Below are 22,214 nucleotides of genomic sequence, written 5' to 3' on the forward strand. Positions count from 1 at the left end.
TATTTTCCAACTTCCAAGCTCTCTTTTTCAAAGGAAAGGTTCGCGCCGATACCTTCTCGTTTTTAATCAGAACATCTTCTTTTTCCTGCAATATCCAATAAAGATAATTTTGAGTGAAATATCGACAGCAAATCGTATTCGATGTGGTTTGGAAATAAATTAATTTCCTCCATTGTCGTTGTATTGAATTTTTCCTCAGAAAATATAAAAAAATTAGCAGCATAGCAATATTACAAGAAACATATTCTCTATTAAGCATATTGCGTGATCCTGTGCTAAACTCTACCGCATTTCCTATAAATCTATCGAGCGTATCTAAATCGACTTATCGACACCGTCGTATTAATCAAGGCATTAAATCTTGGCCATGTTATATATACGCTGCTTCTGCAAGACGTAAAATCATATACCTCCTCTGATTGGTTTCCCAGCGCCGTTAGACTTCGCCGAAGTGCTCGTAAATGATTAAACTACGAGACTCTACATTATTCCAGCGATTAACGAACTAGCCGCCGCCAATTAGGACCGATCGTTCGATGGTGCATTACGGAATCGCGCACTAGGTTTAACGCTTCGGTTAAAATGAGCGAGGCTAGACGGGGATCTATTATTCCGAAGACGAACGAGACGTACCGAAATCCAGCGTGATGAAAAACGGTAATCCGCGCTGTGCCCAAACGTGAGTTGGAAACTGAACGGAGACTTTGCTGATCCCGCCGTGCAATCGCGGGCCTAATCTCCGAGCTCCTTCCTATTAATTCAATTAGGCCATCGCGACGTTTGTGGGATGGCACGTGGTGCGCTGGCACCGAAATAGAACCGCAGAAAATAATCCAAAGCTGTCCTTGTAACCGGCTTACCGAATTATATCATGCTACCGAGTCGAATAATGGAAGATATCGCGTCTTCCTCAAAGTAACAGGAGAACCTTTTTCTGATAAAGTGCGGATGAGCACGAATAAAGTTTGTACTGATTGAAAAATGTGAACAATCTAATCCACGTTGTAACTAGGAAATCATATTCAAGTTTGTGTTAATTAGATTCATTCGTGTTAATTACCCATTCATTGCAGTACTGATAAATTATTTTTCAAAAAATAATTCGCTTCTCTAAAACATCCAGATTTCGTATGATGACTAATGAGAGTTTAAGCTCTAAACATTAAAGCAGCTTAAATATTTTATCTCAAAGCAGAAAATAGGTTTTGTTTTGTTTTAACGCTTAAGTTGGCACATTACAGATAATTTGAAATGTTTTCTGTAAACATGGTCATTGATTCAAAACTGATCCTGGGCAGAATCCTATTTGCATCTAATTAGATCTTGTCTGAGATGTTTCCATGGAAACGTCACTGTTCACCCACTTTCAGCCATGAACGCGCACTCATTGACTATATAGAGATAGATAGATTGATTGTCACATCAATAGTTTCTATGATTATTGGGGATGTCCAGCGGTTGTCCATTGTTGTATCATTAGTCTACTTGACTATCTAAGATGTCACGAATATATCCGTTATTCGAATATCTCTTTAATCATCACACATGAGTTCAATTATCAAATACATAATTTTGATTATTGATCCTTAAATCAGAATAATAACTGTTTTTATGAAAAGCTGCTATAAAATTATTAACAGCATATCAATTTATCTAGCTAATTTTTCTTACATTGTGGAAAATTAATCAACAATGTATTATCATCTTATCTAAAATGAATGCATCCGCATAGAAAACGCTTTTGCTGAAGTATTTAAAATTTCAGCTATATAGAATATGTATATAGATTTGAAAATAATTTTATTTGGATCACCAAAATAATTATGTAGGGCGCTTAAACTGATTGTTAAAACTTTGCTAAAACTAGATTGTTAAAACTTTTTGCAACGCTGTCATCATCATTATTTAAGCGTTCTACATAATTATTTTGATGATCCAACAAAACTATTTGCAGATCAGTATCTAGTTAAATCTTTAAATACTTCAGCAAATCTATTCTTTTTGCACAATATTCAAATATCTTTTTAATTCTCATCAGTCCAGTTACAATTTTGATCATTTTTAAATTAGAATAATAATCATCTTCATAAAAGATTTCTATAAAAGTATTAATAATACATCAACTTATTTCTGTAACTAAATTTATTTTTCTACATTGTGGAAAATTAATCAGTATGCGGGATTGATAAACTATCAAAGATATCTCTTTTTTTCTTATGTATATTTTTACATTTTTTATTATACATTATACATTATTACATATATTGGAATATCCGTTAAAACATTGATGTAATGAAAGAATTTTAAAACGAAAGTTGAAGGAATGTGTGGTTTTATCTGGCTTACATTTGCCTTTTAGTTTTATACACCATGACTTTGTGGAAAATTAATCAATGATGTGTTAGTATGATATTGACAAACTGTCAAATATATCTTTTTTCTTACGTACATTTATTGGAATACTCATTAAAAGATTAAGTCAATGAAAGAATTTTTTAATGAGAATTGAAGAAACGTGTGGTGCCCGAGCTGGCTTATATCGTATATTCGACTTTTAGTTTTTAATTTGATACCCCACTGTAATATTGTAACTTTTTCTTGTTTCTTTCGACTTGATCTCATACACGCTCAACTTCAAGATACTTTTACGTTCGCGATATAATTATCGACGACTCGAGATCAGCCCCGCGGCCAAGGAGAATCGGTTTTTCTTCCCCACGCGCGACCGAGGATCTTCTTGGATCGAGCGGACTTACCTTACGCTTCCAGGCTGGAATAGAGGAAAGAAGGGATGGAAAAAGACACAAAAGACTTGATTATATACACGTAGTGTACACATAAGGCCCCGCAAGCTCTGTAGTCGCCCGCGTTGCCTAACATCGTGTCTCTCGCTCTGGCGAATCGAGAAACGCGCTCACTCGAACAAGTCAAAAGTCGTTTATTTCGGCGAGAGATTAGGAGGGAAAAGGTAGGACGCGTGCCGCACACTACAAATAATGAAACGATTTTCTCTCTCTCGATGAGTTTCTTCTAATTTCCGTGCGCGGAGTGGAAAAGAAATAGTATTATTAGGATACACGCTTAGAAAATAATATTAGTATCTCGATGTATAAAGGGACAAAAATTGGATTAATAATTTTTATTGGAAAAGATAAGGGAAAAATCGAAAAATTTTCACGAATAGAAAATGGGGATTTAGAAATATCTTTTGGTTTTCAGATCAAAGCCGCATTTAATCATTGGTTAAATAAAAATAAATATTAGAATTTTTCTATGGAATCTTTCTTCAACTACATGGATATGAATAGTCTGAAAAAATCAAGTTGATCACTCAAAGGAATGATCAAAGAAGTTTTTTTTCGAAGTTTGGTCTCGAACACAAGTCGCGATTAAACGACCGATGTTTTGATTCTTCAGAATCTATGGAGTGTTCTTCAGGTTCGTTTCTCATTTCTCGTCTCTCTCAGCTCGTTGATCAAGCTGCAAATGATCGAAGGATCTTCTTTGCCGTTGTCTTCGACATGTGACAAGGATTCTACGGATTACGATACTTACCGGAATGTCTCAGATTCGAGAAAGGATGGCGCTGGAAAGGTGCGCTTCTTAAAGAAATTACCAACACAGGGAAGATGCTTCTCGAGAAAGCTGATGGAATCATAAGAAAGCAATAATGAATGCTCCCGTAGTCAATTGACCGACCGATTGACCGATCAATCGTCATCCTCACAAGAGAACCTGTGTCGACGATACAAAATCGTCGCACCTGAGCATTACACGTACGCACCGCCATTACGCGATGTGGTCAGCGAGCAGCCGCTATCAGTAACCATGCGGCCACTAACGCCTACGAAAACGCTTCGAATCTGACCGCAGACCGGATTGCAGAGAGACAATTAGCCGAACCGCCCTGAATCACGAGATAGAACGTGAACGAGCGATTTGCGATCCTCTAAATTACAAGACGAGACAGCAACAGCGTAGAATTCGAAGAGGGATCTTGTAACCAAACTCTCAACTAACCCAAATTGTGCAGTATCGATAAGAACGACTTGTTGTATAATACTCTCTAATCTGAGATTTTCGTGCGACTGTCACTCTCCTATCTCGTGCTACGCGTCAAGACGACACCTATCCTCTGGCTTGGCATTAATTTAATCGCGCTCTCGCGCAGGGATGAACGCGCATATTTGCAAAGTCGATCCCCTGGCAGAAACGTCGTTTAGGAAAGCGCGGAGTAAGCCAAACGAGCAAAATGGAGTTCGCCTGCCTGCGCAATTTTCCACGTTTATCTATATTCGTACAGGCCCGAGGGAATCGATTATTCTTCGGGATAACTTCGTTCGATAACTTCTTCAGGAGAGAGAGGAGTAGATCCCGCCTCTGTTCCACTCTGAGTACTTCGAAATATGGGATTATGAAGATTGTCATACATGATTGTCATAACGGAATAACTAACGAAGCGAATCTGAGAACAAATAATGAAACAACATGTCGATGATAGAACATCAAACAATATAAGCTTAGTAGAAAATCGATTAATAGCCCTCGAGAAATCAAATGTAATTTTGAGACTTAATTTGTAGCTAGTGTGATATTTCCGTAGTGTTATTTTCGAATACAAAGTTACTTCAAATTGTTTAAAAAATGGAATTAATATTCAATGGTAATATTAGTTCGTTTTAAATATTTTTATTTACAATATAATTTAATTTAAAGTTAATCATGTTGGATAACAAGATGGAATGTTGTCTGATTGCCAATGATATAAAAGTTCATTTTATATTTCATTGAATTCATGACATTGACTGCTACGGCGATAAAATTTCTGTTAATATTTTCGACAGCATTGTCAGGGGATTTGTCGAGAATATCGCTTTACGGTCGCATTGAATTTACATTAGTCGAGTTCACTCGATAATGTACTGCTAGATAATGCGTTCTGGGCAGCATAAGACCTGAGCTTTCAGAATTAGGATGCGCATTGATATTATACTGGTCTATTTTTGCGTTGTTCGATAATCGATATCCATTAATGAAGTTTACTAAATCCATGAAGGAAGAGTTAACGTTTCAAACAAAATAAAATATATTCATATTGCGAACGTATAAAATATACTTCCATGTTAATGTTACTAATAATAACCGTTAATTAAAAAAATACAACGAGATTTATTCATTAATATGTACTCACAATTTGACTTTCCACCTTCGTCGATTTTAAACTTATTATTAGACTAATATAAAGATATAAACGAAGAAATGCCTCAATAAAATTTAAGCAATTTTAAATAAAATGTAGATTAATAAGAATAAATCAGATAAGAGGAAAATCCTACTTTCGATCAAAGCTTAGTATAAACGGAGCTTAGTATAAACATTTCTTTGAAAAATTCTCTCACTAGTTACTGGTTCCTGCGAAAAATATTTCCACACGCTCGGTGATCAAAAAGGTAAGACGCTTATTTCGGAAATTCGAGAGTACTAGGTTCAAATCTTGGCTGAGGTGATAGTTTTCGTAATCAATTCTTTACAGTATTTTAAAATTGACGATCAATGTAATTTGTGATGTCATTTCAATCTTCAGTTATGCGTTTCAAGTCCGATAAATCAAATCAGCGCGCAATTTATAGAACTAAAAAATGTATTTACAAACTTGTATATATAAATATTATTAAGCGAGATTATAGCTTCGATCAAAAATGGAATTCGCGTTGTCTTATTTAATTTATTAAATTTAATATATATCATTTTAATATATATCAATTTGATAGCAAATAATATATGTTTGCTTATTATTTTAATTATTGAATCTTGATACAATTTTCAAGACAAGAGTAATCCCATTTTATTAACAATAATAACAATGATAATTTTGCTGAGAGATATTCGTAATAACTATCCGTGTGGGATGATTTCTTCAAAAATGTTTTATTCCTGACAGAAACCTGACGGTTTCTCGGTCGACTATTGCTTACATCGATCAACGTGAGGCTCATATGTACAGCGACATATCCGATATTTTGGAAACTTTTGATATCATCCGTTTTTGCATCGAATCTCGAAATGCAATATCGTTGGTTTCAGATACGTGTGATGGAAATTGAAATTTGCATTGCTCACTGCGCTCCTTCTTCGGAATCGCGGCGAATAAATGGAACGCCCGAACGATTTGCACAATACGGATAATGCTGGGTTAACGAAGATACATGAGTCATAAAATTGCACCGCTGCAAACGTGCGAAACGATGGCGACAAAAGTTTCCTACTTTCCTACATTAAAATCGCTCAGCAATAATATTCTAATTAGAAAGTTTCTCAACAGCCGTTAAATGAACTATTAATGACGCGAAATATCGATATATTGATGTATATCGTAGTCTGCAATTATTATATGCGCGGTTGCCGTAAAGTTTTAATTAAACGTTTCGTATTTTAACGCAAAGCGCGCGCCATGGAATATACTTATAACTCACCCGAAAAGCTAGACATACAGTTTCATTTGAAAAAGTCCCAGCGGCGAGAAACTTCATAATTTAGAGTGAAGGATAATGATTTGCCAGCTGCAGAAGTTCAAAGGATTTAACGTTACATATATCGTGGTATGAAGGCCATTAATAAAAAGCAAAAAGGAAAATATTAATAAAAAAACATATCTCAACAGACAAGAAATAAAAAGATATAAGTTATCTATTTAAAACTTCAATCTTTTTTTAGAATCATTCAATTTGAATGTATTTTTTTGTATAAAATATTTTTTATACTTTCCTGTACAAATCACACGTCATAACGTATTAAAACTTTAATTTTATTTTAATAAATTCTTCAACGAATTTAAAATCTTTTTTTGAATTCTGATGATGAAAGCATTAAAATTAAAGCTCAAATTTTTCAGGGCACTCTATGTGCTCATCGCGACGAACAAAAATATTTTTTTTGAACGCAGAGGCATTCTTTCGTTTTGAGATACGTTTGTTTGCATCCTTCATAACTATACTTCCTTCAAAACATGAATTAGAAACAATTATGCGGCGTTAAGCGATTTTGAGGCACCATGGTGTTAAAAATTGCATCGGTCTTAAAAATGCACCGCCTTGTTCGACGGCGTGAAGAGCATTAAAACTTGGTCTGCGAGATAAACATAACTTATGGGTATGTGCTATCATCACCATGCGGTCGCGATATCGGTACATCAGAAGACGATGGGATATACAGCATCCATATTGTATAGTAATACAGTAGCTGTCCTCGCACAATCGCGTTCGACGTAACTGACGGGGGTCTCTTTCCACTCGGCTGTTCGGCGTGGCAGCCGTTGCATAAATTTGCATGGTGCACTGCAATGATCGGTCTCGAGGTTTACAAAGCGGACTTGGGTTCGTCGACCGCATCAGCTTTCCGTCTCACGCTATTTTCTTGTCACCGTTATGGATTATCCTGTCGATTTAAACCGCGGCTTTTGCGTACTTCTCCGGGCACGAGATTGGAATTACAAAGCTGTCGCCACGATTTTTTGGATCGACAATTTGACCAACAGCTTAACTCGATTAATGTAAAGAATAAGTTACTAAAGGACCACAAGTTTTCTCGGCGAAATTGAAGTTTTAGGCTTAAATTGTAGTATGTTTTAATTTTTGGCTCACGAAAAGTTTTCTTAGGCAAAATCATTATAAAGGGGCGGATTTTGCTGTAGCACCATTTGAAAGTTGTTATTTCAGAGTTATTTTTTGAATTAAAAAGTATCTTTAGCTCTATACTATTCATTTCTTAATACTTTAATACTTTTATGCACAGAATAATAAGATGAATCAACTGATATAGATGTAAAGAAACACATAGTTGTTAAAAAAAATATCTGGTTTGCAAGTATTGCATATTGTATAATTTTTTTTAAAAACAATTATGTGTTTTTCCTTACATCAATTGATTCATCTCATTATTCTGTGCATAAAAATATTAAGATACAGTTATAAAAAATAAATAGTTTAAAAAAGAGAGAAAAAGAAAAACCTTAGTCTGATTAAACTCAAAATAACAATATTCAAATGACGCTATAGCAAAATCTGTCCATTTTTTATGATTTCGTTTAAGAAAATTTTTAATCGGTGAATTAAAAACTATACTATAATTTAAGCTAATTTCACTTAAGCCTAAAAACCTGTAATTTTATATGGGATTTTTTTCTTTAGAGCTATTCTATAAATAAAATCAATTAAATCCAACATAAAATAATTAAAAATGATGAAAAAATTACATAAAGTAGCTATTTATTGCTCATACATGAAATAACTCCATTACGATTAAAATTGGGCATTAACGAAATTTGTTTTAAGACACAATTAAATTACATGTCAAATACGATTACGAAACCATATGCAATTTTCAAATTAAATATATTCCAAAGAATTAAGATTTGATCTTTAATGAAATAAAAAAATGAACACAATTGATATAACGTTGGAATATAATTAATAACATTATAACTAATAACATTACATGTACATTCAGAAGTCACAATGAGTAAAATTAGAAGTGCATTTAAAAGTTTACATTAATCATTTATATTAAAGAAATATCTTTGACATTAACCTCTCTTGATCGTTTATATTAAGACAAAAAAAATGAAATTTGTGGAATAAAGAATTATCTGAAGAAAAATCATAAAAATTCGGAGGCGCAATAATTCAACATCACTTATGCAAAATATACAATTTCTCGGATCGTTATCGTTGAAACATTGTTTTGCGGCTTACTTGTGACATGGATGTAATTCCGCTGGTCTTTGAGCGTTTAATGAAATTCGCGAACTATGCTTATGCGATCGCATACATGATGATTAATAACAAAGCGCGATAACTAATTTCGAACACATTATATTCTGATTTTCGATAATCAGGATTACATGAGATATTTCGTGATAATTAGAAATGTTTTATTTTATTTTATACCCTTGTTCATGTATTTTGTCCTCGTCACGCTTGAACGATTTGTAAAAATGTCGTTTTATAGCGAATATATATCGGTGTTTCAGTTTACTTCCTGTGTGCACTGCGAATTTTCGTCGTTTCAATTGGCGCTGCATTTCATCCACGATGTCGAACACAGACATGTGCGAAAGCATATTTGAGAGACAACTGTGCGATTTTACCAAAAAAATCCCGACACGAGACGCTATTCGATCGTCAGCTATGAGCGGCTGGACGTCATATTTCGCGACCGGTGAGCATTAATCGCGCGGGACAGCCGCCATAAAGAGAGCCACAGAGTTATTCATCTGTCCATTTCGAAGCTGTTACAGAACGCTCTCACATAGTACGGCCGAGCGATTTAAATGATGAAATCATCTACTCAATAGAGAATGATTGCGATTATCCGAGACATATTATCTTGATTTATTTCAACTATGGGAAACTCCATCGTTCGTTATAGAGGATAAGGAAGTAGGAGAAATTCTTTGTGAAAAAATATTTGATGACTGTTAAATGAAAGATTTGCACAAAGATAAAAAATAAAAAATCTACATTAATTGGAATATTGATTATAAAAATGGACAAATAAAAATTTTCCGATTGAATATATTATAATTCTAGTTGAGATAATCAGAATTTTGATTAATATGATCAAAATCTTCTAGTTTGTCCATTTTTCAACAAGAAATTTTTCTCAGTAGTTGAGAGTTAATAGAAAATTTATCATATTTTCTTACAAAATCTAAACGTTTTAATTATCTATACTGTTAAATACTTCAAACTTTAAGAATAATTTTCTAGATAATAAATGATGAATATGACTAAAGGTGGAAAGTCAAAGTGACCATAACATTACTAATGTTGATAGCAATCTTGCATTTTTACATCTCAATTATACAATTCATCGAGCTGTCAGGAGCAAGTACGTAATTAGTAGCCCGTGCTGTCTTGTGTTAAATTAGCGATTTCATTCAAGTATCTCCGGTCACAACTTGCGGAAGCAGCTAACAACTTCCTGCTTTCCTATGCTGGAAAGAAGGAAGCAATGGTTTTCGCGAGCATGACGAGGAAGAATGATCAATTGATGAATTTCTAATTACGATGATAGCGCAAATATTTTTACTGGTTATGCCAGAGTACCTGTTGCCAGTTCATAAAATTTGTACATTGCTCGCTGAAGTCGTGTTTTTTATGTGTGGAAGATTGTAATAGAAGCGAAGTAGAAAACCATTAAGTGAAAAATATAAAATATACACCTATATATGAGAATCATTAAATTCTTAAATCCATTAAATAAATCTCGTTTGTCTTCGATGCCTATCGAAAATAATAGCGATTAAAATCGATACTTCATTCTTTTCATTAAAGACCCTTCCAAATTTCGATTTGTAAAGTGAGATAGCTAACGAATTGGCTATGTGAGATTAAAGCGTTCATCGAACACTCATTAGAAGCTAATTTTCTCGCACCCAGATATCACTAATTAAAAATAATGGTAGAAATAGGTTCAATAATCTTGACTTTTAGCAAATCATTAATGAGCATTTTTCTTCACTCTCTTCTCTCTCTCTCTCTCTCTCTCTCTCTCTCTCTCTGTCTGTCTTTCCTTGCTGTTTTCTTATAACAAAGAGAAATTTTTGACAACAAGATGTAAATCTCCATGACTTTTTTGATTGTTGAAGGAAATGGAACAAGTAGGATAGTCGAATGACTCTGAAAAGAGTGAAAAAGATCATTTCGTGAGAACGAAATAGCACCTAAACGAATTTGAATCCAGTGCCGCTCTCATGAGGATTTGTTTTAATATGCATCGCACGACGCATTTATCTTAGCCATAGACTTTAATTAAAGTTTCTTTCCCAAAAGAAAGAAAGCACATAATAATAATGCTTTCCCGTGTGTATTGCATTGAGTGTACACATGTATAGAGACATGTGTGAGAGGGAATACTCTTTTTTCCTCTTCTTCTTTCTTCGTTGAACAATAGAAAGCACCAGCTTCTGAAAATCGATCGATTCTTCTTGCATCGCGCCTCATCGCATAGAACGATGTCTGTTGCAATCTGTTGCTTTAACTCTAATTAGGTTGAAATGCGCTTAATCAAATTTCCTTTTCTGTCACGGCTAGAAATATAATTTAAAAATAGATGAAAATATCAATTAGTATTAAACCAGTTAATTTAATCAAAGCTAAAATTTAAAGTTAAAATTTAAAGTTAAAATAAAAAGGATAAAAAGTGTATTACTTGCAATTTATTTTAATATTTTTTAAGTAAAACATTATCACTGAAAGACTCGAATTATATGAATTCTAGATTTATATTCGCGCTTCATTCTAATTTTATCTGTTTGCGATTAGAAACTCAGAGGTGCAATTAAATGCAACAGTGCTTTAATTTAATCTGCGTTGAGAATGCTTTGCATCATATACTAAAAATATGCGCCGCCGTTCAGTTAGAAATGAATTTCTAAAAAAGTTAATTCAACGTGATTTCAACGTAATCTCAACGGCTTCCATCGTTCGTATTGCGAATTAATTGTTATTCTTAATATTTTTCTTTTCAACGGAGTTGAATATTTTTATGCTGTAGGATTATCAGGATTATACGTTTTGTTGTTGTTCAAATGCTTTATCACGAGACTTATGCAAGACATGTTATGAAAGACATCATTTTCAAAATTTGTAAACATTAAATTAAATTTATAATGTTATGTTTATGATGCTATATCTAGCTTTTGTACATCATAGAATATTTTTCGTTAAGTTAATAAACACAATAAAATAACACGACATATTACATCTAATTTAAGACTGTTTAGCGATTTTTTGAGCGGTTAGTACGCTGTTTATTAAAGGAGAATACTACAACAGATTTATATACGTAGACATTTCTGTTTAAAACACTTAAATGGAAAACATAATACAATAGTACGTATATGTAGTTCTACGAAAAAAAATCTTAAAACTTAGAATATTATATAAAAGAAGAAATTGGAAAATAGAATTCACTCTACACGGATGTTGCGTGGAAATAAATCATTCGGGACACGTCAAGAATTAAATGAACTAACTCGATACTGCAAGAATCAAAGATGTGAATGCCTTGATTTCATAAACGTTATTTTATATACAGTAGAACCAAGTATTTTCAAAGATTTTAAGAGACGATTCTTCACACAAATTCAAATCGAAAACTCTATATGATTGTATGTCCAGAAGGGCTAGTTTCAAAGCTATAGCTATGTGAAAGGAAGGCTATGAAGGAAAAACTTTTTTCCAAAAATTTTGAAATTTTTAAACTTATATAAAATTTCATCAAAATAAATCAAGTGATTTTCATAATTAAAAATAAAATTTTTCGTTCAATTTGAATTTGTATGAGAAATCATCTCTTAAAATTGTTTAAACTCACTTAGTATCACTCTGTATATTCCATATATTATATATATTATATCGTTTGAATCTCGCTCTAAAGTCCCATTTAATTGCGCTTGTAATTGTAGAAATTAATTTTACGATGATGTGCTACAACGTTCTTGTGACCATAAAACTAATTTATCATTTATTTTATTAGCCTCACTTTCCTCCGTTGACGTTGCAGCGTGAAACATAGTTCGGTTGATTTGTTCGAATTTTATTTCTGACATTCACATCTTTACTGCTTGCGATTCCGATATAACGGTCACCATCGAGTGCAAGTATAAAAATAAAATTGTACATAAAAGTTCTAGGGAACTTGTCCCATGTTGCTGTCCGCGAATGAACGCGCTAGGAAAGTAATTGTTTAGCGAATAGATCGTTTTCAACGGCATTTCTGCAAATATATTCGCATTTTATATACTTCAATTTTACAACATTTCTATATTTATATAATGATCTATTTATAAGACAATAATTGCGATAATTCAAATATTATACGTAGTCAATCCGCTTATACTCCGCTTATTGAAGAAGTTTTTCCGATGGGAAAAACGTTTCACGGTACCTTATGATGAAGTATCGTTCGCTCTCTATATTAAATTCTGTTGAGATTGAATGATTTAAAAAATAATTATAATGTTTAAATTTCTCGCTTTGCGACACACTTTTGTTCTTAAACTCCGGGAGGAAAATATGAGGAAAAAAAAACATTTTGAAACGTAATTTAAGGTGCGATCCTTTTCTCGTGATTTTTCTCGACTTAGTATTATTTTCCTTCTATTAAAATTTGAAATCTCGACGAGTTTAAACAAGAAATCCAATTGGACGCGCCGGAAATCTGAACAGAGATGTTCGGATGTTCTTCGTATCACTCTCCGAGAAAGCGGATCTGTATCACTAAAATGCGATAAACCAGTGGTAGGATTTGGAAGCTTTTAGCGTTGATCCTTCGCGACATTCTCGACACTCTACACTAGTGTAACTTACATGCCCGGCATACACGTTGAAATCGCTGTGACAGGAAGCTATTTTCTTCGAGTGATACGCGTGTGAAGAACAGCGTCCCATCTCGTCGGAAATAAAACAGAATTGCGAACTTATAATTGCGGAATTTTAACAATTTTACTAGACATATAATTTCGCGGAACAACATAAATAAGGATTCATAATTCCAACTTTCTACTTAGCTTTAAAAAATTACCTTACCTCACGCACCAATTACGTGAAATTAAGCGTAATTCTAAATCGAGAAGAGATTAGAGACGAAATACAGGATAATAAGCCCTAGGAAGCAAGGCGGAGAATGGAGGAGGAGCTATCGACTTTCAAGAAACGTATAATCCTGATTCCCATGGCGGTCTTTTATTTCTCTATCACGTTTCTGAGCAGCTGGTGGCAGTGGTACGATAGGTTGCCCGAACACGCCAGCTCTTTCAAGAAGCAATCGAGTTGCCCTTTTCGGAGTGCCTGATTCGCGAGTTCGCCCTCGAACGTTCATTACCCGAATGATAGAACCGATCCACTTGCCATTCTAAACTACCTTTATAATCCGTCGTCTTCGTTTTTCCACCTTACTGTTTGGTTACGTCGTCGAGGTTTTCTAGGAATTACGTAAAAAACAGGCGAAGGTACATTTACAGGGCGCGCCGTTATATCATCCAGTGAGCAATTAATTAAAAGTATGATTGGAAATCTTTGTATGACGTTACTTTGCAATTATTAACAATTCACTTATTCCGAATTGAGTATCTTCTTGATAGCAAATGGAGGAATAATTTAATAGACTGTATGTTCATTTAACATTTATGGTATTAATGGTATTTCATCGTTAGTAATGTATATTGTCAATAAGCATAATGGTTAAATAAATACAGCTATCGTCAGATGATATATCGCAGCGCATCCTTTGCGTTTCACGGATATATACACATACGAATGTATATACAGACATTGTAAAAACACGCTTGCCAGATGCGAGTTACCGTTGGTTGACAATAGGTACCTATTAAAGGGACAGCGTCCGAAGTCGTCGGCATGCTTTCTGCCACGAGGTTCAGGAAAACTGTCAGCGACAGCAGAATGGTCACTCCTGAACAGGCGAAAAATTAAACATCAACACTGCATCGCAACGCGCGGGCTTAACGTGCTACCTTGGATCTCTACGGTACCTAGATTTTAGATTTTAGAGTTTTAATTAAGCCGCTGACGCATAAGGAGATCGAGATAAAATCGCTTTCGATTTTTCCGAACGACATAACTCAAAGCATATCGTGTCCGTGGATCGATTTACAAGTTTCCCTCGCCGAAAGTTTCTTGAGTTCGTTGTAAATTCAGACTCACACTCGCGTATCATGATTACGATCTGCCTATTGACAGCGCTGATTTCCAAAATCCAGCTCGAACTGGAATGCTATCTACAGATTTCATAAAAACCTGTAATCTCCATATTTTCGATCACGGAAAAATACGTTTGAATGTGCTACTAATATGATGCAAAAGTTTTACAACTTTTTCAACAACTATTTATCATTTTTGATGCGATATTATTTTTTAATTTAAAGACTAATATACAAGAAATTTATTTTTTATATAAATTCCTAAAGGTCGCTTGAAACGTGACGAGAAAACTAATGATTAGATAGAACCTGCTGCATGAAGTGAATGGTTTGTGGATGAGTCAGAACTCGTTGATAATGTGATATTAATGATGATGAGGTAGTGCAGAGAACGATCCGATAGAATCCGTGCGATAGTAGCGCGAATTATGCGACTCTGCGCAAACATTTGAGAAGACATGTCTGTGAGCTCGCTCGCATGATTAAGTGTGGACGACCACAAACAATCGAATCCTCTGTATCCCGTGTAGATTCTACTTCGCCCTCGGCAGGATTTCGAAGGGTAGGATTAGCTCAACAAAGTTCGGAACGTGTAACGGATGCACCGCGCTGCGAGGGGTCGCAACGTTAGGCGACTTTGGTAAATCTGCCTAAGTCGCCGGCAACTCCATTACTGCGTAACAGCCTTCAAAGTGACCAGCAAAATTCGATTATCTTACTGCTCCTCTCCAAAATTGAGAACTTCTGCAAGCGGTTGACAACTTTCGTCTGCGTGAAACGGACAGGCTAACCGCAAACTGATTGGGTTGAAAGAATTCGAATTGTCATATGAATTTGTCGAGAATTGAATAATTCGATTAATTGCAATCCTTTGCTCTATAATATCAAGAGATACGGGTCATAAGCTAAATGTAATAAATACAAGTTAAACATAAAAAATACGGGCTGAACATAAAAAAACATATTCAACTCGTGGTAAAAGTTATTTTAGTCTGCTAGGCAAATCGTTAAAATTATGTCTATATAAACTCTCAAAAGCTCCACTTTTTATTATACTATTTTTCTTTGTTTTATATTGTAAAAAGTGCGTTCGGGGAGATGATATTAGCGCTATTTGTATCATTTTATCCTTGTTTTATGTGTAATAAACGATGAAGATAGAATGATACAAATAGCGCTAATAGTGTCTCTCCGAAGGCACTTAAAGTGTTATGTAACAACAAATTAAAAAAGAAAATAATCAGAAAGAAGTGAAAGAATTTTAGTTGTAATGTAAAATTTTTTTTATTAATTAAAATTTACTTTATTAACACAAAGAATAATATTTTATGTAAAAATATATACAGGGCTTCTTTATGAATGCAGAGTGTTCTGGAAATCGTGGTGCAATCAGGAAAAATTCATGAGTCTTCATGTAAAAGTAAGTCGAAAATATAGAATACAATCTTTTTTTGTATAGAGTGTGAATATTCGTTAAGTACGTCTGCACTTAATTGCTACAATTTGCTTAGTTCATTCAATTCGACTTCTCTTATTTCTATAGTGGATTTGGTACAGTTTAAAATACATAATAAATTTCAATAATGTATTTATAATGAATAATAAAGTATTTTATTAATTGAAAAATTGATGAAAATGTCTACAAATTTTATTTTATATTTTGACTTATTTTTACATGAGAAATCACTTCCTTTCAGTTGTATGACAATTTTTAGAACAGCTCATATTCATAAAAGATTAATTACATTATATATTTTTACTGAATATTTTATGTTTTATAAAAGAGTTAATGTTTAAAAATTTTTTATCACGGTATGATTAGCTTCCAGAAAATTGGTACAAGGAGATTGAGAGTATTGTCAGATCCTTATTTGTGGAAGTTTGTCGCGCAAACGACTTTCCTAATTACGGTATGCGCGGTACCATAACTGTTGTAAATTAAATCATAAGACAAGGGATTAAGAACCTGATATTATAAACGAATATTAATTGAAAAGTTACTACTCTGTGCAGGGAATGCCATAGGAACAGAAATATTAATGTAAGAAGTAATAATTTGTATTTTTATGTAATAATAAAATTTTTGAGTAATTACATTATATATTAGTTTAACAAAATATATATAATTATTAAATTTAATGGAAATATATTAAATTAGCGATATATAATTTTTATGATCTTTAGAAATAATTTTTGTTACATAATTCAAATTTTATTTCAGTATCACCTCAAAATATAAAAAAATGTAGCTGGGAACTGTTGAAAAAAATAACTTTTCCATTTATATTTCATATATTAATTTAATCAATTAATTTAATTAATCAATTAATGTGTGTATGCAAAAGAGGAACGTTATTATTTTATTGTTATAGAATATTGTACGTAATACAATTGACATGTTATAAGTTATTATCTTTGAATGCGTCATAACAAAAAAATGTTATAAATAAAAGTTGTATGATTTGAAAAGAGACAAATAAAGGAAAAATCAATTTGTCATGATTATATTATTTGTTTTTTTACACCATACAATTTTTGTTCGAAATATTTTTTGTTATAATACATAATAATAACTTGTAACTCTTTAATCCTTCAATCTACACTATTAAATCTTTAGTATCAAATTTAACTTAATTTAAGTCGCCATTGCTCCTATTCAATATATTGTTATTTTATACTAAAACAATGAATAAATTTGGCACTATATAATGTCAAATTTATCTATCGTTTTAATATAAAATAACGATATATTAAATCGGAATAATGGCAACTCAACTCAAATTAGATTAAATTTGATTGATACTATAGATTTAGCGTGTACAAAATGACAATTTATATTAATCGATATTCATAGGTACAGTAGATCCGGATATTTTTCAACTATAACATTGTATAATACGTTGTATTATTTATAACAAATTTTTACATAATTTTAAGTTATATAATCTTATTTCTCGAATTTTAATCTCCAAAATGAAAAAAATCATTCAATTACATTAATTTTAAGCAAAGATATATTATATCTATTAATTTAAAGTACACTGTAATCCACGAATACCAATTAATGTTAAATAAATGTAATCTGGTGCTATTACATTCTCGTTAATGATTACCTGCCTCATGTACTTTGGTAACAGTAGGTACGTGTAAAGTCATGTAATATTTGTTTTAAACGAAATCAACAAACCGCGATGTCGCGAGTTAATTCACCAAGTTCGGAGCATTACGATGGTTCTCGGATGCGCGAGGGGACTTGACAATGAGTCATTAAGCTTGATGTATATATACGTAGTTAAGTTACATGAAACTCCGCTGTGTAGCATAGTGGACTCACTCTGTTAGTCGATGAATTGTTACTGCCATTAAATTGTCGCTTGCGAATCAGAAAATATAAAATATGATGCATTCACCGATGATATTTCGGGAACGAATCCCGCGATTTCGTTAATCAAAGAAATTAATTAAAAACGTGCATATATATCTGAGCATGATCAATCATCGAATGGACAATTAACATTAAATTATACATGTTTCGTTGATGTTACTTGATTGATGAAAAAGTTTGAAGTAATAAAAAGTGTTATTAAAGACTTAACAATTTTTTTAGAGATATATTTAATTATTCAGAAATGCAAAATTTATTGGAATCTGACGAAGCTTTAAGCTTTCAACATTTCGAATTCGTAAGTCAAAGAACTTTTTCTTTAACGACATTTAAAATCGGCTTTCACGATGCTGGTTTTATTTAATGAGCAAAAAAGTTAGAGGTCATAAAAAGAATACTATAGATAAAAGTTTTTGAAACAAATTTAATTATTGTAATTTCAATGAATTATTGTATATTTAAATATTTAAAAATACAAAATTTAAAAAATACAAAATACAAAAAATCGGAAGTCTTACGAAGTTGTAACCTTACAGTGTTTCGAAATATATCAAAGAATTTTTTCTTTAATAATGTCTGAAGTTAGAAGCCATATCTTCGTACCTTTCGTTTGTGCTTTAATTTGATTTAATGGCAGTTTAGGTGAGATAAGGTCGAACGAGAGCATAGTATTTCGATGAGATCGACGGACGTAAACCGCGACAAGGTGCGTCCGCGGTGGGTGGCAAACCGCCAATAACATCGGGGGTTGTCGGTCAGCGGGGGAAGGCGCGGAGCTTGAGGAAGGTTGACCAATTAATTCCTTGCTATTAGATCCAAACGCTAACTGGAATATCAGAACGCGTGCGCAATCGATACTTTTTCGAAATCATGTCCCAGAATCTTGCATGAGAAACGTTAATCGCACGAGCTGCTGATGCGTCACACACGACAGATTATTATTCCAGAGATGTGAAAATTTGCCGACAGAAAATATAGAGATTGATGATAGCAATTATAGTAGAAGATTAATTTTCATATATTCAGGTAAGAAAAATCTTCTGTCAACTTTTGATATCTCCGACATTTAATAATTTTTTTTACATTATATATGTATGTCAATTATTGTATGTCATTAAAATATATTTAAAGATATTGAATATATATATAGAATTTTAGTTTTCCGAGTTTTATGTGATAATAAATATTTACCTATAATAATAATTTTCAATTATTTGATTCTTTAAAGTTTAAGTTATTAAAAAATAAATTTTATTTTTTATTTGCTATTACAGAATAAATATTTCTTAATTTTTGTCAGACTAACTTGTTTCTTGTGCCAAAGAAATTTTTATTAATAAACTATTGCGAATCACGGCTGTCGCTTATTTATGCGAAATGGTGTGGAATATTTGCTTGCATATAAAAAAGATTATTCATGACTACTGCGAAAACAAGGTTATGTGCCAAGACTTTTCTAGTCGATATATTGACTAGGAAAAACAATGATAAATTTCTAACGAGCTAAAGTAGATTCGAGCGCTTCGTAGTTGGCACTGCGCGACAATTTTTTTGATAGTAATTTCCTTTTGAATTCATGTACATTGTAATGTTATCAGTATCTTTTATATAAATATAAAGAATATTGAGAAACACATAAAGTCAGTGCAGATTTTTCCAGTGCATTAAAAGAAATATGGATGTGACATTTGATTAAGAGAATTACTTTTGAAAATCTAATAAAAAAAATTATTTTTTGGAATTTTATTGGAAAAACCTGTACGACGGATTTTGATAGGTTTACATATACTAAACTATGTTAAAATTTGGTATAAACATGTTTATTAATTTTAAATATTAGCGTATAAAACGGCACAAAAAGCATGGCGTGATATTTAGACTCTGGATGTTTTAAAATGGAAATCCTAAAAAATTTTTTTATGAATAATTGAAGAGAAAGGCATGAACTTCGCATTTCCCAAAATTAAAAAAATTAATTTTTTTTATTCGAGATTCTTATATTAGGAAAATTTACGTTAATTACTTTAAATTGATTACTTTAAATTACTTTAAATTACTTTAAATTTTGTTATTTCTCATTGTCTCTTCTTTTTCTGAGATTCATACGCTTCTTTAATTATTCATAAATGAAAATTTCTTAGGATTTCTATTTCAGATCATCCAGAGTTGAAATATCTTACACATATATCTTGTGTTTTTTTATGTAATGCTTCGTTTGAACACTAATTTTAAAATCAATGAGCATATCTATACCACATTTTTATTAAAAATAGTATATACAGTACCTAATACAATAAACTTACAAAAGTTTATAAAAATCCAAAGTTTATAAAAAAAAATTCACGAAAATAACTTTATTAGATCCGAAGATAAAAGATTCTTTTTAATAATTATTATCAATTTTCAATTATCTATACATTATCTATGCATGCTGAATATTTGTGTTTCAAAATAGCACAACACATTTAGCTTTTAATTGCCAATTGTGGATAATTTTTGAAATTTATCGTACAATTAAACATGTCTGAGACTTAAGCATCGCATGTTAAATTGTAACATTGTAGAAAGCGTGACTTTTCAGAATTTTCACTACAACTTCATTTCACTTGATTTCCCATCCGAGTCTCTCGCGTATGTAACAAGTGTTATAACCGCCGCGGGAATCGTGCAACCAGTCTTAATAGAATTTCATTCCTAGAGAAACGGTGCACGAAACGCTCACCTGTTCTCGAATAAAATGATGCCTTTGGGGGATGTCAGGTATTTCTCGATGTTCAGTTTTACCATTGCTGTTCGATTTCGCAGATAAACTACTGTTTTACATAATTTACTTTTAGATTATTTACGAGTTTATTATACATCGATGCATTTTATTCTTACAATTAGTAGTTTATTATACCATTTTATGTAATTATTTAAATTTTGTAACATTTGTATTTATATTTGCATATATATTTCGGTTTACTTAATGTAATATAATATAATGCAATGTATGTAATATAATATAAAATTTTATTTGTTTTGTTTCTCGGTGCTCTTTTAGAAAAGTATGTTATAAAGCATACATTGAAATATATCATAAAGCATAATTGTGTACGTGTGTATGGGCGCGTGCAATTTTCTTTCTTCTTCTCCCATACTTAATTCTGTTAAATTCTTATGTTTACATGAAAGACGTCACGTTTGTTGACAAGAGAGCGAGAATGGCTACATGGGCACTCACATCACGGCCTTTGTCATGATAATGTTCAATCAAACACAGCTCTCAACGAGGGCGGATTAGCAGCGCAACGCACGCATTTCTCTCGCATTTATCTGGTTAATGAAATTCGCGAGCCGCCGCAATGTACCTCCCTTCCCTTCGGAATTTATAGCGTGGTATTATGTAAATTTCGCGCACATTTTTAAGCATAATCAAGTGTAGTTGGCACGATATTGTTGTCAAAAGAACTTGTATTTTGTAAGTGGTCACGTAATTTCGCGTAATTTTCGCTTTGATGCTGCTTGATATTTCTAATTGACAGTTCTGGACGGAAAATTAAGTATTCTCCTATAGTATTACAAAAATTTCAACAACTGTATCACATACAGAGTCAAAATTAAATTACGCAAACATTTAATTATACATTGTTGCATTTAACCTCCTTTTTATGAGTCAGCGGAAAAATCTGCGTAGATTTACATGTAGGAAATTATTATCGATGCTCGGAAATTTGTAATGATTTCGGTGTATCGACATTCCCCGAGATAAATGTGACATGAACTACTGAAAGTTCCGAAGTCCCTAATCCTCGTGTGATCCTCGAAAGGAAAGTTCTATCGGACATTAGAGCAGGTCCACGAAAGATATCCTGGACTTCGCCAATGATTAATTACGGGATAGAAGAGATAGATGTCCAGAAGCAGGAAAATGTGGTTTAGAGCGAGGAGAAGTGGAACTTTTTGATAAATCGAATATACACGATGAAAATTTCTCGATAAAAGTTAATTAAAGCATACTATTATGCATATTATAAATTATTATGTAAAGTATGTTACAATTGTTTATTAATTATAAGTTTTTAAAATTATTTGAAAATGTTCTTAGGAGGCAATCCGAATGTATAT

At 32.6% G+C, this 22,214-nt stretch overlaps 1 protein-coding gene across 1 annotated transcript in view; it reads right to left on the reverse strand.

The window, feature by feature from the left end:
* LOC105620882 (neuronal acetylcholine receptor subunit alpha-7) overlaps nt 1-22,214 on the reverse strand; it is a 271,050-nt gene that overhangs the window by 67,287 nt on the left and 181,549 nt on the right. Inside the window, exon 8 of the mRNA XM_012202359.1 lies at nt 14,389-14,475. Coding sequence (XP_012057749.1) covers nt 14,389-14,475 — 87 coding nt within the window. The remainder of the gene's footprint in view (nt 1-14,388; nt 14,476-22,214) is intronic.

This window comes from Atta cephalotes (genome assembly GCF_000143395.1).
Source record: "Atta cephalotes unplaced genomic scaffold scaffold00030, whole genome shotgun sequence".
Lineage (NCBI taxonomy): Eukaryota > Metazoa > Arthropoda > Insecta > Hymenoptera > Formicidae > Atta > Atta cephalotes.